The sequence below is a fragment of the Cryptomeria japonica genome, chromosome 3 (genome assembly GCF_030272615.1).
Source record: "Cryptomeria japonica chromosome 3, Sugi_1.0, whole genome shotgun sequence".
Lineage (NCBI taxonomy): Eukaryota > Viridiplantae > Streptophyta > Pinopsida > Cupressales > Cupressaceae > Cryptomeria > Cryptomeria japonica.
Window position 1 is genome coordinate 988,574,130 of NC_081407.1, and position 25,629 is coordinate 988,599,758.

The 25,629-nt window shown below is 39.2% G+C and overlaps 1 protein-coding gene across 6 annotated transcripts in view; it reads left to right on the top strand.

The window, feature by feature from the left end:
- The window catches only part of LOC131071696 (nuclear pore complex protein NUP160), a 253,665-nt gene extending 230,829 nt beyond the window's left edge, over positions 1–22,836 (top strand). For 3 of the 6 annotated variants that reach the window (XM_058007639.2, XM_058007640.2, XM_058007643.2), the window contains 4 exons: positions 21,223–21,330; positions 21,491–21,631; positions 22,043–22,216; positions 22,468–22,836. In XM_058007639.2, the coding sequence (XP_057863622.2) occupies positions 21,223–21,330; positions 21,491–21,631; positions 22,043–22,216; positions 22,468–22,509 (465 nt within the window). In that variant the 3' untranslated portion in view covers positions 22,510–22,836. Of the gene's footprint in view, positions 1–21,222; positions 21,338–21,490; positions 21,632–22,042; positions 22,217–22,467 lie in introns of those variants that run through there. The other 3 variants (XM_058007641.2, XR_009112579.2, XM_058007642.2) reach the window with 3 other exon arrangements.
- The last annotated feature ends 2,793 nt before the right edge of the window (positions 22,837–25,629 follow it).

Consider the following 25,629-nt stretch of genomic DNA (forward strand, 5'->3'; position numbering starts at 1 on the left):
ATGCTATGAATATGATTTCATGTCCAAGAGAGGTAAAATACTGTGCTTATAAAGAATTTCGCCCTGGACCCTCAGTAAGGGTCAGGAGCGATTTTCCAAATTAGGCCTTGAATATCCTATTTTTGCAAATCCAAAATATCACCAATGCACTCCAAATGGCATCTTTTACTGTAGTTTGGGTTTGATTTCACTTGAATTTTGGAGGAAAAGTGTATTTAGTGTTTTTCGCCCTGGGCCCTCAGCAAGGGTGAGGAGCGATTTTTCTTACTTATGCTTACTCCTCCATTATTTTAACTCCAATCTAGCTCACAATGTTAGGCAATGATCTTCTTCATTCACTCAATGCACACTTGGTTTGTTATTGCAAGGCAAAATGGGTGTTTGAAAGATTTTCGCCTTGGACCCTCAACAAGGGTCACGAGCGATTTTTGCAATTTTGACTAAAAATCCTCATTTCCTCATCTAAAAACCTCTTCACCAAGCAAGATCATGTTCATTCCTCTTTTCAACATGCTTTTGATACTTCATTTCAACCAAACCAAGCAAGAAAAGCTTCTTATAAAGTTTTTCGCCCTGGACCCTCAGCAAGGGTCAGGAGCGAATTTTGCAATCTAGACTCAATCCATCATCATTTTTTGTTGAAACCTTTTCTCCAAGGAAGAAAACACTATTCCTCTCTCATCCATACCCAAGCTTGACTTGATTTTGCCAGGAAAACAGGTGATTGAAGGAATTTCGCCCTGGACCCTCAGCAAGGGTCAGGAGCGAAATTTAGGTTTTCAACAAAGTCCTTTATCCTTTCAAGTTGAAACTTTCTCAGGTGGGTAAAGGGAGATGCCTTTATTTCACTCATGTTCAAAACTTGATCTTTTTCACTTCAAAATAAGGAAAATTCAAAATTTCGCCCTGGGCCCTCAACAAGGGTCAGGAGCAAATTTGCCTTTGTTGCCCAAAATTCATCAATTTTCATGCTTTCAAACCCTCAATTGGATCAAGTGACGTCCAATCTTCCCTCCGGGAGACCCTGCACAAAACAAGTTAGCCAAAATTAGTGACAAATGAACTTAAACAAAATTTTCGCCGTGGACCCTCAGCAAGGGTCAGGAGCGAAATCTTCATTTCGGGCTAAACTGCTCAAATTTTAAGTTTCAAACCACTTCAGAAGGCAAAGTTAGGTCATTTTCCAAGTTAGGAACAAGTTTTCAAGCTCAAACAAGGTGGCAAATGAATTTTATAATGAATTTCGCTCTGGACCCTCTAGAAGGGTCAGGAGCGAAATTCCTCTTCCAGGCTAGAATCCATCATTTTCTTCAAGGTTTTCAATCATTTCCAATTTTCCCTTCAAAATGCCTTGCAAATCAAAATTTGGTCAAATTAAGGCAAGAAATGAGTCCTAGGTTGATTTTCGCCCTGGACCCTTTGGAAGGGTCAGGAGCGAAATTCGCTTTGGACCCTCTGGAAGGGTCAGGAGCGAAATTTGACTTTTTGAACTCTTCGTCAGGATCATTTTATGGAATATAACATTTAAGTACAAGAAACTTATACTTTAAGTTATATTCCATATATACTTTCAGGATGTTTGAGAGTGGTTTCAAACCTCCAGGAGATATATTGCAAAATCTAGTTTTTGGAGGATTTTCAGTTTTCCAGACTGAGTCAAATTTCAGGATCAGGACATTCCAGACTTAGCCAAATTTCAGGATCAGGACTTTCCTCAAGCAGGACCTGCTATCCAGGTGATCCCCTTGGCGACACTCAAAATGCAAAGGCTAACAGACAAAACCCAAAAAGACCTAGAAAACAAACCCCAGAAAGCAAAAAAGCAGGGGTCCCCATTTGCAATGGGGCGATGTGTGAATACGTCACAATAGGTTTCCCCCCTCTTGGTCCCACCACATCATTCATCCGATCCATAAGGCGGGCCCTACCTCCGATCCTAGAGTTGTGCGTTGCACATGCTCCCTGTCGCCGACAAGGTCCCCTTTCTTGTTTTTGTCTTGTCGCCTTCGCCCCGTTGAGCTCTGCGCGGGGTGTCTCGCATCCTTTTGAGCGTGCTCGTAATCAGTCCATGAGATGATGGTGTCGTGAGCGAAAGCCTGTGAATTCACAAGTTGAGTTGAGCCTTCGGGCATTGAAATTCCAAGAGATCGTCCAGACTTGTAAAATCGCCTGACATAGGCGTAGGATGATAGAAACCGACAGAATCCCCCAAGAAAAGATAAAATGTCTGAAGGTCGCATGAGGACCCAAAGTGTCGATTTTCGTCAAGGATATAGGAGAGATAAAAGGATGCAAAAGGTTTAAAGTTTCAAAAAACTCCTCCAAATCCTGAAATTCGCACTAAGGAGGAAATTGCATGAGTTTCTGAAAAGTTTGCAAAATGGGTGAAAATCCCGAAATTCGCCAGTATTGGGCAATATTCAAGAAGTAAAACTTGCAAAAAACTCTCCAAGTGCCAAAGTTTGCAATTGACCCCAAAACCCCGAAATTCGCATTATTGGGGTAAGTTGAAAGTTTTTTTAAGTTTGCAAACTCCTTCAAAAACCCGAAAATCGCATAAGGGGAAAATAGTGCGAAATGTTGAAAGTTTGCAAACGCCACTAAATCTCCGAAGTTGGCAAAAACAATCCAATCGCCGAAATTCGCATTTGGAGGAAAAGGTGCGTGAAAAATGAAAGTTTACAAAGCACACTAAAAGTCCGAAGTTTGCAAAAAACTCCCATTTGCCGAAAATTGCGATTTGGAGGATAAGTGAAAGAGAGTTAAAAGTTTGAAAAGTGCACTAAAACTTTGAAGTTTTCAAAACATCCCAAAACGCCGAAATTCGCATATTAGGGTAAAGTGCGAAAAGTATAAACTTGCAAAAGTGGCCCCAATGCCGAAAATCGCGATTTGTAGGATAAGAGAAAGTTAAAAGTTTGAAATTTCCTCCCATTCCCTGAAAATCGCATTCTGAAGGGTAATTGCAAGAGATAACGTTAAAATTTTCAAATCATGTCTAAGTGCCGAAGTTAGGGTAAAGTGCGAAAACTTACAAGCTTGAAAAACCCTTCCTATCGCTGAAATCGCGAATGCCGCTAAGTATTAGAAGTTTTAAAATTTCCAAAACCTCCAGAAATGCCTAAGCTCGGCAACTAGGGCAAAGTCGTGAGTCTTTCTTAGTTCGCAAAAGGCGTGGAATTGCCGAAGTTCGTGAAGCTAGATGAAGTCATGAGTTTTCCATGGTTTGCAAAAGACATGGATCTGCCGAAATTCGCGTAAGGTTCGAAAATTGTAGTATAAGGTAAAGTTGCGCCACGAGTTTTCAATCCTTGCAACCATAGTTTTAAAACTCGCCACGGACTCGTGAGTCCATGGGAGCCATGAGTCGACTCGCCAAGGACTCGCGAGGCGAGTCCATCTGAAAGACTCGCGAGTCTTTTGCAAGGACTCGCGCGAGTCTTTTGCATGGACTCGCGAGTCTTTCAGATGGACTCGCGTGACCCAGAAAAAATGTCATGCAAGCTTTAAAATTGAGTTTAACATGTGAAAAAATTTGGTCTCTCTGTCAGGATTCATATATGGAATATAACATTTAAGTATAAGAAAAGGAAATGTCACTTATACTTTAAGTTATATTCCATATATACTGTCAGGATGTTTGAGAGTGGTTTCGGACCTCCAGGAGTTATAATGCAAAATCTAGTTTTTGGAGGATTCTTCAATTTTCCAGACTTAGTCAGATTTCAGGATCAGGAAGACATTCCAGACTTAGCCAAATTTCAGGGCAATTGAAGATCAGGATGACATTCCAGACTTTAAGTTATATTCCATATATACTGTCAGGATTTTTGAGAGTGGTTTCGGACCTCCAGGAGTTATAATGCAAAATCTAGTTTTTGGAGGATTCTTCAATTTTCGAGACTTAGTCAAATTTCAGGATCCTTTGGCGATGCCCCTTCACCCCAACTTGGGGGCGTTGCCCCCAACCCTCGTCGAAAAATATAGGGGGAAATTGCGTCGATGGAAGTAGGGAAAATTTAACCTCCGAGTCTGATTAGGCTCCATATAAAAGCATAATTAGCATTGAAGAAATCTTGGTATTATACATTTTAGAGTTGAAAGTTTGAAACTATGAGTATGTGACATGTGTAATGTTTCAATTATGGCTCTTATGTTCTCTAAATGCATTAATTTCTTTATGTTTTTTTGTAAAACTACGGTTTTTTTTTTTGCCGAGTCCTTGCCGAGTCTTTCACGAGTCTTTCACGAGTCCGAGTCCGAGTCCAAATTTTTGGTTTGCCGAGTCCGTGGCGAGTCCGAGTTTTTCAACTATGCTTGCAAGGCCATAACGCCCCCTTTTCTTTGAAAATCGCCCAAGATAAAATCGCTTTTAACCTTGAAGAAAAGCACGCAAGAAGTAAATCGCCATTCCAACCTAGGTAATAAATTGCTAAGTCTAAGTGTTAAAACTGCATTTCTTCTCCAAGCTTAGGCGTGAAAATTGGGAATAGGGAGTTAACTGTTGAAATTCAAAATTGCAGAACTCTCGCATTCCAAATTTACAAATTGTGAGTTTGTCTTTTCAAGCGTAGGGCATAGAAGAGACATTTTTCAGAATCCAAAGGAAATCATTCTCGCAAGCTAGGTTGTGCGGATTCACACCATTCATTTAGCCAGGTAAGTTTGCTTCGTCTCTCTTCAAATCGTTTGAAATATATGCAGAATTGTATAGATGTGTTTGCGAAATGAATTAAATTGATTAAGTCTTAAAACCGCATCTTTTCCCAGTTATAAGACGTCAGGCAAGCAACTAAAATCCAAGTCTGTTCCTAGGAATTAACCAGAAATGCATTTTCAGACTTAGAAAAATCTTAGCTTCGTCCATTCTGAAAATTGATCCTAAAATGTCTAAGAGTAAATTTAGCAGTCAAAATCGTTTAAACCGCAGCTGAATAAATAAATTTGTAATCGAAAAAGCTTCATAAATATTCATGTCTAAATCAATCAAGCTTTTTAGCTAAAGTATCATGCTATTCTTTAAAATTCGGTTTTCAAATTAATCCTTGTATGTTGGCGTAACCTTTTATCTAACCCGCTTTGCTTCCTTTATATCGTCTCATAATCCGCGTCCGGCTGTGCAGGATAAATGCCTAAATCGGCAGTAGAATCATCAAAGACACCTGGTGCAGCGGAGACATCACGGGCATCCAAGTCAGATATTCCTCGCAAAGTCGAAAAGATGAAATATCAATATCAGAGAGGAGGACTGAGGGAATCAAAAGTTCAGAGTGTATGGGAAAATCTAGGTGATATTGACCTGGGGCACATTGCTATTCAAGATTTCAGAGATCGAGTTTTCTCCCCTAATGCCTATGGCAGGCCTAGGCGGATGATGTAAAGTGGCATCGCCCAAGCAGCAGGATTTCCCCCGTCAGTGCAAAACTATGAGTTAGTAGTAGAGGCTGCTCGACATTACCAACCAAACTCCAGATTGGTGCTCCTCGAGAATATGGTCCTCGCTGACTTCACTCCTGAGGCCATTGGCGACGCATTTAATATTCCCCTCCCAAACAACCCCATAGAAAAAACTATAGATAAAGTGGAGGTGGCGTATGATATGAAGACACTAATAAATGAGGAGTGGTACAAGGAGAAAAGACCTCCAAGCATCAGGATTGGGAAAAAGACCCCCAGGAGTGACTTAAACAATGAGCATGGAGACATGGTCACATTGCTCAGCAGGATTATGGGATTACCCCAATCCAACTACTTTGAAGAGTGGATGTTCTACTTCACAGAACAGGTCTTCGCTGGGAAATCCAAGTTCGACTGGGCCCAGATCATAAGTGACAACATTCATACCCAATTGATCGAACTTGAGGCGAAAAGGTACTTCACTATGACATCTTATCTAGTCTACATGTTCGCCAGGAACCAGCCAGTGCCAGGTTTAATCATGAAGGGTGAAATTGGGAATGGGCCCAATCAGGTGAAGGTATATGACTGTTATCCACAGCTACACTATCAGGACATAGCTCAAAGGGAAAAGAATAGCCCTGCCTATGCAGTTGGTCAGTATGAGCGCATCAATGACGCCTTCACAATGCGCCTGGTCAGGCTGATGCAAGGAGGACTACACATAAGGCTCTCAGAGCAAGCTACCATTCTGGTATAGAGGTATGGCGCCTCGTTCATCCAGATCCCAAGGTTCTCCTACATCCAAATAGCTGGCTTTGACGACGCTCCTTTCCGACTTCCGCGATACCCAACCGACAAAATAGTTCTTCTGGAAGTCGCAAGGCAGTCGCGTCCGGTGAACAATTTACTCAAAGACAAGAAGCAATCCGGATTCGCCTTCCCCATGATTATAAGTAACCTCGATGTCCATCTCAAGAGCCCAGCCCATGCAGAGGAATCCCTTGCAGAACTAGCCTCCTACGGCCTACAAGAGCATTTCCCAAGGAAATGCTTTGATCACGACAATCTGGCGAAGAGAGCCTATGGCAGGGGATACAAAGCGAAGGAGTCAGTTGATGATTATTGGAAGAACTTCTCTGATGACTATGAAGTTCGAAGGCGCGAATATTCAAGGCTGAGTTTGCAGCAAATGCGACTCTATGAATACCGTCGGGTCCCAGATCAGTTAACAGATTCAGGAAATTGCCTCCACGTTTGGGAATTCGTGGTGGTAAGACATTTTTTGCCAGGCATCGATTGGTCGCAAGATCCAATCACTGATTTTGAGGCGGTTATGGCAGCCCCAGGAAGATAAACTGACCAGTGGTTGCACCAGCAGATTGAGCGACTGATTCATGAGGGAGTCCAGTTCACCTACCACATGATGGGTAGCCTTGATTCTCAGTCCTTTGATGATGACGGAACCTCCAGTGCACCTAAGGAAGAGGTGGAAAAGCCTGAGAAAAGGAAGAAGTCTAAAGCCAGCAGAGGGACTCAGACATCCAAAAGTACAAGAAGGGAGAAGAACCCTATTAGGAGACCAGAGGTCACTTCATCATCAAAAGACCCCAATTCATCTGATGATGTAGTAGAACTAGATTATATACCTGCTCCACCTTCCCAGAGCGATATTGACGCATTCGGAGCTGATGATCCTCCTGAACAAGACAGGCTAGATATCGAGGTAAGAGCCATTGAATCTGCCGAACCTGAGAATCAAGTAGAGGAAGGAGAAATTCCGTCTACTCAGGGGCTTGAATTGCGTGAACCCACCCAGCAGAGCCACCATGAATTGCAGCTGCATAGTACTGCCAAGGATGACTCCACTATTGAAGGAGAGCAAAGGACAGATGAGACTCGCGAGCCTGAAAAGACTGAAGAGCAACCATCACATGAGGATACCAGGCAGTTGTTCAGTGAAGTGGGAGAGAATTCAGTTGCGAGCAAAGAACTTAGCACTTCCTCCACTCCTCCTGTAACGGAGCAGCTACAAATATGCAATGAGCCGGCTGAAAACACTAAAGAACAGAGTGCAAATTTAACTATAGCATCAGCCTAGACCGTACCTCAAGATTGGTTAGTTGGTGGAGCTCAACGCAAGGCAGCCACCAAGCCACCTATCGACTTGGAAGGCATCTTCTCACGCATAGACCAAGCCAAGGCCAAGGGGAAGAAAAAGCCTAAGGCATATTCCCGGATAACCCATGATGAGCAAAGGAACCATACCCTTCATATCGCCACCCTGCCTGTCGATAAGCCAGTAGATCAAGTTACACTGGCTGATTATAGCATCACAACTGTCCCCATCGGATGAGCCACTAAGGAGCAGGAAAGCGAGGAATTCAAAGACTCCGTGCAAAACGTGCTCAAACAACTCGAAGAGATAATAGCTGAAAAGGACATGTATCGAGTTCGTGCTGAGCAAGCCGAGGGGTACATTGATCAACTCTTGAGACCATTGCATAATGCTTCCAAATCCCACATTCCCCCTACAACATTGGCACAGAGGATCACGACAAAATTTGAAGGAGTACGGGATACTGCAAAGGCCATCAAGGAATGGATGCAAGGCCTTAAGGAAAGAGGAGAACAAATTATTGAAGAGGTAAAAGAAATGGCCCACCATTGAGAGACCATTTTGGTCAAGCTGCTCGAGGTAAAACGAGAATGCCTCAGAATCCATGAGGTAGCTGCTACAACCCTACCTCTTGTAAGAGCCCTTTTCTGGACCCAGGCACAGATCCCTACACTCTCCGCCATCTTGGACCCCCATGATATCAGCGTTTTTAAAGAATGGTACTGGATTATCACTATGAAGAATGAGACAAGGGAGATCATTGACAAAGAGCAAGATGCATGCGAGGGAATTTTGAAGAACATGCAAGAACTTGGCAAGACAATCCTCCAATCAATGGTTTTGGGGTGGAAAAATGATCTGTCCGATGACATAATGCAGCCAGACTGGGAGAAAAGGTTGAGAACAGACAAGATCGCCTACTCAACCGAGGACCTTGGTTTTGCTGGTCAACTACATGCAGACGTGTTTTGAGCGTAATCGGTCCAGCTGGCAGGATGGTTTGAAGCACATAGACTGTTATCTAGAGGGCATGCAGTATAAAATTTGTCATCCCCCTATGCCTCCATTCAGTTTGTTGTTCCACTTGTGCATCAGGTTCCAGGAGTATGTTCACGAAGAACGTACAGCAGGTCGGGACCTTTGGAAAGAGTATTTGCATGGCAAAGACGAATTTTTAGAAAGAGAATCTACAACTGGAAAAGAAAAAGTGCTTTCCTAAAGTGCTTTTCTCTTTCAAATTTGAAAAAGTCACTTTTTGGCCAAAGTTCATATTTGACTACCAAGTCAACTGTAAACTTTAAAACTTTTGTGCATGTGCACTTTTTGAATTTTTATGGATAATTTTAATTACCTTTTTTAGGTAGTTATTGCTCCCTTTTGGGTGGTTGCTGATATTTACCCTCCATTTATGGGTATGGGTACCTTTTGTAAAGATGAATCTGGGCCACTTGTTTAGTTTAGATCTTGGCCATTCATCTGTTTTTGGAAACCTATTTAAAGGGGACTGGTTTTCCCTCATTTTGTAAGAAGTTCATGGATTGTTGCTGAAGCTCTGGTGAAATTTACACAGGATTTAATGCAAAGTTAAGACTGTTTCAATTTCATTGTGAGTGCATGGTCTCCTTCTTCACCATTTGAATTATTCTGTTATGTTTCTTTCATTTTTCTATAGCATTTTCTAGATAAACATCTGATAGAATCCTCGCTGTTCATACCATTAGGGACTGACTGACTGTCATTCCTTTTGCATGGTTAATCTGAACCCTCTTACATGCTTAGTTCGGTTATTAAACAATTAGTGAATGAATATAAAATTTCTGAATCTATGTTTAATAACATGAAATTCTTATTTTTCCTTGAAGATCGCACTAGATTCTTACAAATGCTGTGCTTAAATAGCTGATAGTGTTTAATCTGGTTATTTTGAGGTGTCTGTCTGCTTTTCTTGAATATGCTATCTTGGTTAGTTAGTTAGATTTTCTGTATCTCTTTTCCCTATCCCTCTTTTTCCCCTTTTTACCAAGAAGAATCCGCAGTCCAGCTGAAATAGTATCATCTAACTGAAATCAACCGATAACGAGACTGTTAGAATTTTAGGGAACTCATCCAGCAATTGCCCATCTCACCGTAAGTCTCCTTTGTGTTTCCAGCAAAACACATCAAACCACTGAGTAATCCTGCAGTCAAGACTTGACAATCAAAACCTTAAAGTCGTCCCCTTTGATCAAACGCAAAAACGACATTAGGGATTTCCTTATCTCAAGAGGATAGGATACTCAGTGAGTACATTCTATTCTGCGTTGGCTGGATGGAGTTTGCAACGATGCGACTTTAGACACGTCAACACCTAGTAATTACGGGACCATCATGGTCGACCACACTTTCTCCAAGCTTTATGCCATAGTTCTTAATATTCTCCTCTCCATTAAGTTGGATCAACATCACATTCGTGCCAAGGGGTAGGCGGGTTTCAAGCAGGACTACTAGACCGTGGACCATATCTTGATTCTCTGTGCCATCATTGAGGAGGCTCATCATCACTCCTTGAAGGTTTATTGCTGCTTTGTGGACTTTTGTAGAGCTTTTGATACTGTCTCGAGGTGGGTCCTTTTTCGGAGGCTTCGTGACATTGGTATATTCCAGGTCCTCTTGACCGCCATTATGAGACTTTATGAGAGGGTTCTAGGTCATCTCAAGACTTTTATTGGATTTTCTAGCTTCATTAGCAGTACTATTGGGGTGAAATAGGGCTGCCCCTTGTCCCCTACTTTGTTTGGGATCTACATTGATGAGTTGGAGGAGTTTCTTCATGAGCATTTGTTAGAGGGCGATGGGTGCCTTCTCCACCAGGTTTTGACCTCTATCTTGCTTTTTGCGATGACATTGTTCTTTTGGCATCTTCTCCTGAGGGTTTGTAGAGACAATTGGATTGTTTGGCTTCTTTTTGTGACCTGAGGCAATTGATAGTTAATTTGTTGAAAACGAAAGTGATGGTCTTTAATGGTCTCAAGACCTCTCATCTTCACTTTTGCTTTGATGGCTTTGAGATTGAGATTGCCTCTTCTTATACCTACCTGGGGGTTAAGTTCTTCAGTCCTCGCTTCAACTTGAGACTTGCCATCTAGCCGCGCATCAACAAGGGGTATGGTTCCTTGGCCCTTCTTGAGAGAGAATGCTTCCAGTATCACTTCTAGGACACCTCGTCTTAGGTGACACTTTTGGACACTCATTTGACCTACTGTTCTCTACAACTTTGTGGTTTGGGGGCCTTCATTATTGGAGTCTGATTGGGTTTCTATCGAGTGGTTTCAGATTCTTCTCCTTTGGCGCATCATCAAGTGTAAGCAGTCTATTCCCCACAATATCATTTTGGCTAACTTTGGTGCTCGCCCCTTCGGACTTGAGGCCATCTTTGATCTTATTTGGTTTCTGCACTGTCTCCATGGTTTTGCCGACTCCAGCTTAGGGCGCCACAAGTACCCTTACCTTCCTTATTGCTCCTCAGAGTCTATTGCCTCTTCTACTTCTTCTGGTCGGGTTCGTAGTTGGTTTGTTGGCGCTTCGACCCTCCTTGACACTATTGGGAATGGGATTAATCGTGTCCCCCCTTTCCAATAGTCTCTTGATGCCCCTCACCATCTCCTTCCTTCCAGGCAGGAGCTGAACAAGTGTATCGGAATCGACATCTACAGGCAGTTCATTCATACCACTTGGGTTAACCCCCATGGGGGCCTTTGCCCTAAGACGGTGTTCTATGTGGAGCACTTTCTTGAGTTGCAAAACGGGCTCATTGTTCATCATTCTTACATTTCTCGCCACTGGCCTCATTCCCTCTAGATCCCTCTTGGTTCGTTTAGAGTGGGCTCCCATCGGCTTCGAGTTGAGACTGATCACCAGTAGGAGAAAATTGACAGAGTCTGCCAGCTTTGCAACCTGAGCGAGGTTGAGAGGAACACTTTATCTTTCATTGCCCTATTTACTATAAGATCAGAGGGAGGTTCTACTGCCTCTTCAGAGGGACCCAGTCTCTCTCCACCTTTTTGAGATTCACGGATCAGAGATGCCTCGCTCTCTACCTGTAGGAGGCCATTAGATTGCGAGATCTTTCATTGCAGCGATTCTCGCGCCCTCAGTCTTGCCAACTCATTAGCTCCTTCTCCGAGCCTCTCCCCACGCGCAACACCAAAAGACAGTTGGCTACATCTCCCAGTCACTCCAGGTCTGTGAGGCCTTGTAGAGGTTACACATAGTGGTCCCCCTCCTCCAGTCGGACTTGAATACCCAGCGACATCGTCCTATAGCGTATCCTTCAGTCTTGAGGTTCTGCTCTGCTGCTCCGGTTTCTTAGTTTTGGCTTGTTGGTTTGGGGTCTTGTTGTGACATTTTCACGCATCACCCCATTGCAAATGGGAACCCCCATTTTTTAGCCTTTTAGGGTAGGTGTTTTTCTTAGGTTTCTTTGGTTTAGTGGTAGTTTCCTTGTTTTAGCCTTTGCTTATAAGACGATGTCAGTTAGAATGTTGAAAGGATGTTAAAATGTTAAAATTGTTCTAAGTGTCAGGTTGCCTCAGTGTGTTGATTTATCCTTCTAAGTGTGAGTTTCAATTTTGTCTTGAGGTTGCAACAAGTTTTAAATTTGAGCGTAAATATGCCTAAGTGTTGCAAGTCGGTGATATTTTGTGCTTGAGCATCAAAGAGTTCCTTTAAGGGTCATTTTCTTTGCTCCTAGCAGGTAAATTAAGTGAAATTTGCACATTATCCTGATGGAATCCCTATTTTCTTGCTCAAATTCAGATAAATTTGACTAAGTACCGATGCACAATGATGAAATTTAACATGTCCAAACGTTTTTGAACGTGAAAATCATTAAATTCCTGATGGAAAACATTAAATTGATGGAGGATGTTTTTCCCTAAGCTTTTTGGACAAATTTCCAATTTCCCCATGATTTTCCCCATTCAAACTCCCGATGAGGGGCATTTTTCCCCAAATGTCTTGACTTTTGTCCTGATGGACCACATTTTTCCACCAGGAGGCTCAAATTTTTTCTAAGTGTTGGAAATTTTCCTGATGAAGATCAAATTTCCCCAAAAGGAAATTTAATGACGAAAATGTGTGGATTGGGCATCCAGATGGCCCACGTTTTTCCCCAAGGTAGATTTTTTCGCACAAAGTCGATGAAATGAAGTGAACTTATGCATCTTGATGGGGGTCATTTTTCCCCAAATAGCATTTGTGATGAATTAAGTGGAAATTTAATGGAGATTTTTATCTAGACATGGGGCGATTTTCCACCAGGCTGTTATAAAGGCAACGTTTTATCCCACATTGCTTGTGTGGTGAAGTTTCAAGGTGAAAATGTGTTTAAGTATGCCCAGCTAGCATTAAATAATAATATAAGTTGCTGATGTGATGGTTAAGTGGCTGATTGGAGGTCCCAGCTGGGCAATTTTTGCCTAAGTGTCGCCATTGTTGAAGGAAGTTGCAGATTGGAAGGGCTATTTTGCACAATCAGACCTAGGCACCACCATTGGAGGAGTTACAGCAAGTTAGGTGGCTTATTCTGCCACATTGAGCGATTTGAGGGTGTGGCGCCATTATTGGAGAGCCACGATTTTGCATGTGGCTGGGAACTTCAGACTTTTGGGGCACTTCTTGGTCACCTTGCTTGGCGCCATGGCTGGAAATCATGATAATTTTATCTAAGTGATTGCTGGCCACCATTGGTTGGGAGTTTGATCACCATTTTTGGCCACCATTGCTGGTTATTGACTGAACATATACATTTCCAGATCTGAAAACTAGATTTCCAGCTAGGGCCATTTTATTTGGACAGCATTTTTGGAGAGTTTGGGGGCATTTTGTGTGGACACCATTGCTGGTGTAAGTCTGAAATTCCATTTTCTGAGTTGTCTTCAGACTGAAACCTTACTTCCAGCCACATGATAGTGCCCAGATTTGATAATTTCTGAGTTTTGGAAGGTAAAACAATTCAAATGCAAGCATGTGACAGGGCTGTGATCACTTCCAGCCATTGATATTCATCATTTGCAGTGTGTCTTCAGATTTTTGGAGGCCATTTTCAGACATTTGGAGGGTGTATTCAGACTTAAACATCAGAAAATCATACTTCAATACACCATTTTTTCAGTGTTTGCAGACTTGGAGGGCGTACTCAAACTCAGTCCTCAAAAAATCTGACTTTATTACAACTTTGATATAAAAAATCAGTCACTTTCTGAGAGTATTCAGACTTCCAAGTGACATTTTCAGACCTAGGTATAGTTTTTTGAGCTTCAAATCAGTCATTTTCTGAGCATACCAGGGTGTCTTAAGGCTTGGTACTCAGAAAATCAATTCCGAGACAAATATTCCAGCACCTAAATCAACCATTTCCAGGGGTGTCCTTAGACTTTATACTCAGAAATTAGATCTGAGATTGCATCAAACATGCCATTTTCTGAGTTCTTCAGACTTATTTATTGCAATCAGACTTATCCTAAGTCTGAAAATCAAGTTTTCTGAGGACAAATTTTCCAGATTTTGATCAAATCTCTTGTATTTTCTAGAATGTGTTACCTAATGTTGAATTTCTGATTTTCATGAGCTTACAGGTTTGAAAACCATTTGAAATTAGAACCTTAATTAATTATGGAAAGTTATTTGAGGAACATTGAAGTGTCTAGATGGGATTCGAATTTCCACTCCATCAAATGGTGGTCAAATCAAACAAAATTGGATAATGAGTCCCGATGAGGGTCAAATTTACACTTGAGGACAAAATTACAAAGGAAGAGAGAAATCAATTCAAATGAAGATCAATGACAAAGTAGTCCCTATAGGCATCAAATTTCCACCAAGTGAAGGAATGGACAGGGATAATGCAAATGTTTTGAGAACTGATTTGTCAGTATGATCAATTTTCCACCAAGGTTGAAATCAAGTTTATCCCATAGGCATTTGATTCGATACTTTTTTGTTTTGTAGGATTGTTACGAGGAAGGGAATCATGATGATCATGGCTTGAAGAGGATGCATATTGCAAGGACAACATCACAAATGCGGATGAGGAAGATCAACATTTCAAGGATTGGAAGAGGAGTTCAAGACAAAGATTTCCAAAAGCAAGGATGTGGACTAGATCAAACATGAAAAAGACTTCACCTTGATGGTGAACAAATGAAGGAAAGCAAGTTCAAGACATGCACAAAGGATTTCACATCAAGAAATCAAGAACTACATCAGGGAATTTCAATATTAGAGAGCACCAAGGAAGGAAATATTTCAAGATTCTGAGATTGGGAAAAATTTCCAAACATGAGGATGAAATTGTTCAAATCTATAAGGCAAATTGATCAAGTCTACAATGCAAGTTGAGTTGGCATCCCAGTCATCATTTGTTCAATCAAAGGGTACCGAGTCAACATTCATTCAAGGAGGGAATAAGTGACACGGGCCACTACATCAAAAATTATTTATCTTACTTACTGTTGACGTGTATTTTGTACACTATCAAACACAGAATAAAATACCCAAGGGTACCTTATCCTCTCTTGAATAAAGCCTCTGATTGCTGAAGATATCGCGGAAAAGGATCAATCAGGATGACTTCAAGGTTCTTGTATGTAGGGTCTCTACGTGTGGATAAGCTCTCTATGGTATGATGTGATTTGCTGGAATCACAAGGGGACTTACACTTGATGACTGAACTTCTGATTTGCTTTGAATATTGCTGGAACACAGGCTCTTACTAGCTTTGATTTGGAAAAAAAAAGGAAAAAAGATGAGGGCGAGGAAAGAATGTAATCCTAATACTAAGGAATGTAGGAGCAATGATTGATCTTTGATGAAATTCTAACTAAGTCTTGTTTTGATATCCCAGGACCATCTCCACAAGGTTAGTGCGATCTTCAAAGGAAAGCTTTATGATGTTCAAATCATCACTGCAGGCATAGACACCATCAGGTTGATGCATATCAATGAAGAAGCAACAATTGAAGTTAAGCTTAAGCTAAATGATTCCAGTTGACTACACAAGGCAAGTCTGCAATCAACAAACTGCTAGTAATATGGATATACGAATTCCACCATCAATCAAGCACATTTCTTCCACTCATCTAATAACATGAAATCAAATACGAGAAGTATAAAGACCATGCAAATTGTTGAATCGACCCATAAATTTCACCATTTCTTCAATGAAGTTACAAGTCTCTTACAACAACATCTTGGCAACAATCTTTGCCTTCTCTCTCTACTCTACTCTAATTGCTATTCTATCAACTAGCTAATCGCCTTCTAATTACTCTCTATCTGTCTTCTAACTGCTTCCAACTATTCCCTATCTATTCCTTTACAAAATGAAGAGTCGGGGTTTATATAGTGCCCATAATACAATTTGATGGCTGAGATCAATTCGAGATCAATGGCCAAGATTTTACAATGAAAACCCTAATTAGGGTTTGTTACAACCATTACATAACATTTAATGCTCGACCAATGAAATAATTGTATTGCTTGGACACATGTCCTCTCTGGAAAAATCGACCAATGGATAGCCGGGGTAGGTACATCGAAGTTTGTGCCACCCTCCATGAGTTAGGTACATTGAATCTGGGCATTGTTGAGGTGGACTACACTGACTGGAGAAGTGATGACTAGGATGCCACCTTGTCTGACACTTGTAAATTGGTAGATATTCAACTTGATGTTGTTGAGAAGCTAGCTTTAATTAATTCATCTGGAACTATCTGCTTCTTCAACGAACCCTTTGCTCCGACTTCTTTTGTCTCTGATGTGCAGGATGATTGATGTACCTCGCCTTGGAATGCTGGATTGGAAGAGGTCGCCCTTGTTGATATTTGATCGAAGAAAGCCATCCTTGTCGATGCTAGACTGGAGGAGGTCGCCCTTATCCTTGCTTGATCTTCTTGGAGGAGACCGTCCTTGATTTGGCTTGATTTTCCTTGAGGAGAGCCTTCCGACTTGTAGATCTTTTGAGCTTGGGAGTCGCCATCTTGATACCTACAGAACATTTCACAATTAATAATATATCTTGAAGTGTAGAAATTAGGATTCAAAAGGAAGATTTAAGATTTTAATTAGGAAACTTCATGATAAATCTTGAGTTATCATTTCTTAATTAACCATGTAATTTTCAAAAACTTGAAGTTCAAAATTCAAAATCTCAACATTGGGACTAGGATGATCTCGCCATGCCTCCACTTGAGAATTAATTCTAAAAAAAATGATGCAAAAATAGGGTGAATTTTGGCTAGGCGAAATATAGATCAAAGTCCTTCCTTTAGCAAAATGCGCCGCCTTTAATCTTCTCAAGCATCAATTCCACCACCTTTAGTCTTCAACACTTAAGATAATTCGCTGCAAATAGGCTAGCTTTCGCACCTCCTTCCTTGCTCCTTAAATCACACTTGAAATAATGAATGAATGATTAAAATTGCTCAAAACACCCCTACTATATAGGGCGCTCACCACTTCATCTCTCCATAGGCCGACTTGGCAAAAAAGGCCAAAAAATAAATAAATTTGCAAAAACAAGAGGCCGACCTAATAAAATAATAAAACATGATACCTCAAGCACCCCATTTTCAATTTTAATTTAATAAAAAATTAATTTTAAATGCCTTCACAATAAAAGTTCGATTTTTTTAAGGCCTAAAATCAATTTATTAAATGCCAATTTTATTTAATTTTTTCAAATATTTCGAAGTTGGCAATTTGGCATCTAATGCGATTTGGAGGATATTAACGTTGGGATATGGCAAAAATAAAGAATGCACATGTTAAGCGCTCTGGTCCCTTGGAGAGGGACAGGAGCACTTTTTCATTTTTAGGCTAGGATTATCAATTTTTTGGAGTCAAACCTTTGTTCACCATGTTTTAGAAGATTCTTCCCACCTCATACAACGTTGCCTTAGCATAATCTCGGAGGGAATTTGTTGTTTTCAAAAAAAGTGGGACGGTCCTTCAGTGAGGGACGGGAGCACTTTTGAGTCCATTGCATGAATTCTTGATCATATTAATCTTCAATTTACCCTCAAGGCGTAGAATATCACATTTCACACCATCTTGAGCCTTGGTAATAAAAATATTATTTCAAAATGCAAGGTAAATGGTCATATTTGGAAAAAGTGGCATGGTCCTTCAGTGAGGGACGGGAGAATTTTTGCCAGTTGTCGTCAAAATTTGCAACTCTCGCATCTCAATTCAACTTCAAGGCATTTTAAACACTTTTTCAAACTTGCGCCTTGGTCTCAATTTGTCCAAAATTGGCGAGAAAGGGAAGATAACATATTAAGTGGCATGGTCCTTCAGTGAGGGACGGGAGCACTTTTGCAATTACAAGCTTATCTGTCCTTTGCTAGCCTTCAAAATTATCTTCAATGGATGAATCTTGCCTTCTCTCATTCATTTCAATCACGCAACTTGCCTTACCTTTGCAAGAAATTTGTATTTTTAGAAAAGTGGGATGGTCCTTCAGTGAGGGACGGGAGCACTTTGTCTTGGTCCCTTGGTGAGGGACGGGAGCACTTTTTGTCATTTTGGCATACTTTTTGCTCTTTAAACCTCTCAATTGCATCCAAGGCATAAAACATCCTTTCTCCCTCCTATCCGAGCCAAGTTTTATCATAAAATATCGAACAATGAAGAGAAACTTGAAAAAGTGGCATGGTCCTTCAGTGAGGGACGGGAGCACTTTTTATCATTTGGGTTGATTTACTCCTTTGTGATCCGCTTAAATTATATTCAATGGACAAAACATGCTTCCCTTAACCTCTTCAAATCATAAAATCACCTTAACCTTGCAAAGATAGTGCAAATTTGAAAAAAGTGGCATGGTCCTTCAATGAGGGACGGGAGCACTTTTTGCGTTCTAAGCCAAATTGTCTCACTTTTCACCTCGAAATTTCTTTGCTAGAGAAGATTTCATCTTACTTCATGCTATGAATAGAAGTTAATGTTCAATAAAGGTCTAAAATTGTGCATATAAAGAAAAGTGCTCTGGTCCTTCAGTGAGGGACGGGAGCACTTTCTACCTTCTAGGCAAAAACTTCATCATTTCATTGTTTTCGATCAAGTCTGGATGCTTTATCATGTTCATTTCGTCCTCCCATTTAACCAAACAAGGTCAGGAATGGCTCCAATAAGTCTTTTCGCCTTTGTCCTTCAGTGAGGGACAGGAGCACTTTTTCCTTAAACCTTTAGAATTCACCATTTTTGTGCCTTCAAAATCTTCAAAAGTATCAAGTCATGTCCAATTATCATTCCGGAAGACCCTGCACAAAACAAAATAGAAAAGTCAGTGACAAATATGCATAAAATAACATTTGTGCTCTGGTCCCTTGGAGAGGGACGGGAGCACTTTTGTCCTTTCTGGCTAAAATATTCAAAATTTTAGGTCTCCAAACATTTCACAAGGCAGAGTTAGGTCATCTTCAAGGCCCGGAATCAGTTAGCAAGCTCTCGCAAAACAAGAAATTGCACTTAGAATGAAATTCGCCCTGGGCCTCCAGTGAAGGACAGGAGCACTTTCTCTGTTTTAGGCATCATCTTGCCTCCAAAATTTGATTAAAATTTACCTAGGCAAGAATATACAATTTCATTTTCAAAATGCTAACACTTAGACAAAATTTGAATTTTCCCTCAAAAGCCCTGACTAGACCTAACCTGAGACATATCCGACTTCCTAACAGACTCACCTTATCGACTCAATCTCAATCCTCGGGAGGACGCTTAATAACTTTCAAAATTTGACTGGACTCAGCTTGAAAAATATCCAAAAGAAACCCCTAAGGCTTAGCCCTAACCCAAACAGACAACTCACTCATTCAAAACCCTAAAAGCAGAGAGAAGAACAGGCAAAACAAAAGCGAAAAAGAGGGGGTCCCCATTTGCAATGGGGCGATGTGTGAAAACGTCACAACACTTACCCTTATCTCTCATTGGTCAATGTAATGGTGGTTGTAACAACTCTAATTAGGGTTTCTATCTTTCAAACTTGGCCATTGATCTTGAATCAATTGTAGCCATTCATTGTAATGAGCTATCTATATAAGGCTCAGTGCTCTCATTTGTAAGGGTTAATAGAAGAATAGTTAGTAGGAGAAGAGTAGAAGGCAATTAGGAATTAGAAGTTAGAGTAGGAGAAGAAGAAATTGTTGCTAAGGCTTGTAAATGAATATAGTCTTTTCATTGAAGATATGGTGAAATGTGGTGTTCAACAATTTGCATGGTTTCCAATTCTCATTTGCTTTCATGTTGATTAGATGAATGGAAGATTTTGTGGATGATTAGTGGTGAAATTCGTTTAATCCATACCACTAGCTTCTTGCTGATTGTAAGTTTGCCTTGTGTGGTCAACTGAAATATGAATCGAATTTAACTTCAATTATTATTCGTCCATTGGTATGCATTGGCTTGATGGTATTGATGTTGATGGTAGTAATTTGAACATCTATAACTTTACCTTAGAAGATTGCACTAGCTTTGTGTAGTTGTTCATTGATGTCAAAGCAAAGTCTAGTAGAGTCTCACCAAGTCATTCACTACATCCTACATTCCTAGGATTAGATTACACTCTCTAAACACTTTCCTTTCAATCTTTCTTTGTTATATGAGTTGGTCCTGAGTTCCAGCAACATCCAAGTATTCAAGCATTCATGTATAGCGTAAGTCCCCTTGTGATTCCAACAATATCACATCAACCATTGAGCTTATCCACACGTCAAGACGTGACATTTCATAACCTTGGAGTTGTCTTGTTTGATCGCAAAGCATAGTATTTGAGAGACTTTGTTCAAGAGAGGATAAGATATCTTGGTATTTTATTCTATGTTCGATTGTGCATAAAACACACATCAACAGGTGCCCTGTTTGGTCCTCCCGCCTCCTTGTTTGTTGTGGTTGCCTTGGTTGTTGTTTGCGCTCTTCTTTGGTCAATGTTTGGTGTCCACACTGGTGGCTGCCCCCCTTGTTTGTAATCTTCAGTCCCATTGACCCATTTGTGGTCACTTGTTGGACATTAATAAATTTATCTTATCTTATCTCACTTATACTAGTTTGGTGAGGGTAACTTGACTATTCTCAAAATTCTCTTGCAATTGTGCTATGCCCCCAATTTATCATCAACAAGAAATCCAAGGTTATAAGCTCACAGTGCTATGACATACAGCCAACCAAACATCAAACATAATACTATGATGTTCTCTCTTTTCTATATGTTCCAGAGGCATCAGACTCCTGATGATCACCAACCCTACCATATACTAGCCAATCGAAATTTCTCTCTGGGGATTATTTTCACCTTATGTCTTGTTGAGGATGGGTTTGGTTGTGAACAAACCTTTTAGGTGACAACCTAATTCATTCATGAACCTATTTGTATGTTGTTTGTTTCTGGAGACAGATGGATGAGTTTGGTCTGGTACACACCTGTCAATGTGATCTGCATTTGCATAACTGAACCTTTAGAACGTTTCTTCAGGCTTTACTACAACTTTTGAGAGGTCTAATTGCTTAAAGAAAATGCTCAAACAAATGACCTCATTATGTTTATTTTGTTGGAAACATGCTTACAGTTTAGAAAGAGTTCCTTTCCAGTAAAAATATTTTAAAGCATTGTTTAGAAAAACATTAGTGTTTGATATGTCTTCTACTGTGATTTATTTCTAATGTTTGCAAAGCAGGAAAAATACTTACATATACATCCCCGACTTCCAGTTGTGGTTGCTGAAACTCTGCTGCATGCGGACCCTCAAATTAAGCTGCCTTTGTGGCTGGTGGATATGTTCAAGGCATGAAGTTTGTATCTATGATTAAAATTTATCATTTTATGCAGTTAGCTTTATACAGTCCCATAGTTTTTTAAGAACAAGTATTAGAATATAAACAATGTAAAGTCTTACTGACAATATCACGTGATGTGTCTAAATTTTGCAACTATTCTTATGACAGGGTGGAAGGAAAGCAACTGCCTGGGGAATGGCTGGGCAAGTGTCAGATCCTGCAGCATTGCTCCGGTTATATATAAACTATGGAAGATTTTCTGAAGCTACCTACTTATTGCTCGAGTATATAGAAGCATGGTCTTCTCTGGTAGTATTTAATCCAGATTTGTTTTGTTTCGATTTCATATGTTCATTGAGGCTGGGGAAAATTACCAAAAAAATTGTGAATGTAGATAACTAACAGTGTTAACCGAATGCAGTTATCTCTTGTAATGATAGAAATATAGACAATAAATAATCTTATATTTATCTTGAGCAGCTTGTGAAAATCTAATACCTTGATTTGTTTATGGTTTATTTCACCTTAGTGGAAAAGTGTGAGCTATAGTCTATCGTTGGCCATTTCAGGGATCACTTTATGTTTGGAGAGCCATGGCATGGGTTTATGCAATAAAAGTAAAATCAAAGGGGAGGAAAAAGGATAAATAAAATGTTTTGGCTCTACATATAACCTGGTTTTAACTAAATATTTTTGTCCTGCTGTGGGTGTGTTGTGCAGAGACCAGCTGATATTGTCAAACGTAAAAAAATGTCTGCTGTGTGGTTTCCATATACCTCAGTTGAACGCTTATATTGTATTCTCTCTGAGATGATTAACGCTGGCCAAATGATTGAACAGTGTGACAAGCTCCAGAAATTATTGCATGGGGCTCTTTTAGGTCACCTAAAACAGGTGGGCTTAATATATTTTTGTCTTGGATGCCAATATTATTGTAGAGGTTGTACTGAGATTGTTGTTTTGTTTCATACTAAGTGCGATACAATGTATTTATTAAGTGGCTGGCATAATATATTTTTGTCTTGGATACCAATATTATTGTAGAGGTTAATGTACTGAGATTGTTGTTTTGTTTCATACTAAGCACGATGCAATGTATTTATTAAGTGGTAATTTGATGCCATTTGGCTTGACCCACTCTGCAGTTGAAGGTGGATTCAGACGATGCACAATCTTCTGCCCTTTGATATGATGGCAAATATTATAGCAAGAAGTATAGTTCTGCTGGCAACCCATGTTAATTGGGCAATTCCTTGCAAAGGCAAGGCCCAAAACATAGAAAGGCCTTACCATATGGCATACCTTTTTATTAACATGGCGCTATAGATATTGTAAGACCTGGTTTTGCTGACAGAATATTTCATTAACAGTATCTGCTGGTTATGTTTTAAAGCAGATTGAGGGTTCTTTGTAGATTAATAGGCAACATCTTTGCAGATTTCTTCAAGTTATGCCCTGCTGGTGTATATCTTAGGCATGTACAATAAATAACCTAGTTTCTTTACGGTGTTTCACTAATTTCCTTGGAAATGCTTATGTACACGTGAAGAATATTCCACTTAACATTTCACTAATTAATATTTTTTATTTCTTTTTTATTTTTAATTTTAATTTTATTATTTATTTATATTGTTTACTATAAAGCTTTTTATCTTTTGTATTATACTGAGTTCTGATCTGTGTTATGCCAATTTAACATTATACAAGTAAATTTAATAATTCTACCATTAGAGTAGCTCATTTTGCGACAAATAAATTTTATAAGCATGATAAGTAATTGCTAGATGCTTTTGATTCTCAACTTTTAGGGAATGATCTTGGTACAAATAAATACAATATAAAATATAAAGGTGAAGGTAGCTCATTAGGTCATCGTCATTCGAGGCATCATTTGGTGTATATGAGATAACCCTTGTACAAGTAGTCCACAAGATTTTTTGTTGTCTGAGGTGCAGAACCCTACTATACTTCAGATTCAACAAATTACCAATGTTGTGAAAAACACATGCATTTATCACCAAGCTATAAAACCACATACCTTTACCATCAGGCTAACGCATGTTGTACCTTTTCAGCTAGCTTTCAAAGAGAAAATGAGACTTATATATGACTAAACATACCTCAACACAATTATTGGCTTTATGACCAAGCCAATAGTGGGTCACCTATTTCCCAAATAAAAAATAAATAATAAATAATAAATAATAAATAATAAATATTAAATAATAAATGAATACATTTAAGATAACGAATTCAAACATTAGTCCTTCCAAGGTATATGACATACCTATCACAACATTCTATCACTTGAATGCTTAGTATAGGCAAAAAGAGTTTTGACAAATCTATGAATTGCCAAGGGCAACACTATCCTATCTAATTGAACTCCACTGTGTTCATGGGCTTGATAGAAGCATGCAGAACAAATTTAGAGCACTCCAAAGCCACTTAACTAACTTTAAAGGACACATTGCAGTTGCATTAACATTGGAGGACACTCAAAGCAATCTTTGGATGACATTCTCCATAGCCACCCTTAACTCGCCTTTAGAACACATAATTAGAAGTCCAATGACCTGCAAAGTAGTATAAAGTATGCACCATGCAATCAAGTTTAGTTGGAACATTGGCCACAACTAGTCACCCACATCCAACTAATCCCAACCATTGATATACCTTTTGATCATGACATATTTGTAAATATTCCACAACTAGTCACCCACATCCAACTAGTCAAGCAAATTATTTGACAACAGTTATTCAAATGTACAAAACAATTATTCCTAATGATTTTGAGCATTTTTAATTATCTACAGATGGGTTTTTAAGATTTTAAGGTCAGATGATTGTTTTTTTATTTAAAAAGCAGCAAAACAAGGGTGTTTGCCATACTTATACACATCCCATAGGATGGAAAAGAAACAAACTCGGGTCAAACAGGCCTTTTAACAACAAGATAAAACCACTGTTCAGGGCAAACTAGACCAGTGACAGCCCAAAAGGACTCAACCCAAAAATGTATTTAGATGATTGTTATATCTTTTCTGAATTGTAAATTCAAACTATTTTGCAATCACAAGATTATGTTGTTTCATTTTAATGCCAATATGAATGTTCAATAATATTTGCTGTTTATTTTGATCATGACATATTTGTAAATAATCCACATATTTGTTTTGTATATAATTGTAGGTGTAGACAACACATAAAATTACACAACTTAGAAATACAAAAGTAGTATTACATGGATATGTGAAACAATGTAGGCCCAAAATAAAGCAGATTCAATATTTTATCAGTAATCTAGTGTGGAAAATTAATAGTGGAACAAAATTGAAGTCTTTCAAGATTAACTTCCACATATTATACTAGGATGAACCAATAAAGATTGTTTCAATTATCGTTTTCTAGGTGCTTATAACTAGAAATTATAAATGAAAGAAGAAATCTTCGATTACAATGCATAATATTTTTATGAGAATGAGATAAAATATATTTGTACAGAATAAGAGTTACAATATGATTCCTATAGAAATGGAAAATGCTAACCTTAAGGAACCTTTTGTAGCTTTCTAGAAGCCTTGGCTATTGATGTCCTCACATTGCATTGTTGTTTGACCAAAATGCAAAGTGAAAAGTATCGTATGATAGAAAACAAGTTCCCCGCACATGCATAGAAGAAATGATGGAACCATATCCAACATAAAATTATTAAGACGATAAAACAACCATACAATTGACTCTTTAAAGAAAAAAGATTAATAAAAGGAGGATAAACAAAAAAATTAGGAGAAAGGAAAGATATCACGAAGAATGCTACTCTCCTATGTAAAATTTGTAGACAAAGATAGAAGCAAAAACATTTTTGGTTGGTTGTTTGAGGGGCTTGCCTCAATCAAAGCTTGATTTTGGTATTTCTTCTTTTATGATAGTAAAGATATTTGAATAATATTAAGAAATAAAATTGTGGTTGATTTAAAATGAAAGTACAAAAAGTTATGATATAAAATAATTTAGCTAAACTATGCTAAAACTAGTAATTTTCACATGGCAACATAGAATGATGGACAAAGAACAACATAATATAATGAAATCACTTAGAAAACCTCCAAGGGAAATGTTGTTGATTCAATATTGTTGTCCTTCATGATCCCATCAAGGTGATAATAAAAGACCTTCAAGAGGATATCATGCAAAACGATAAAATTTGTTGTATAATCAAAATAAAAGATTTCCTTCTCCAAATCTTAGAGTCGAGCATGTGAGAGCCAAATATCAACTTCCTTTTTGGAAATAGTAAGTACAAT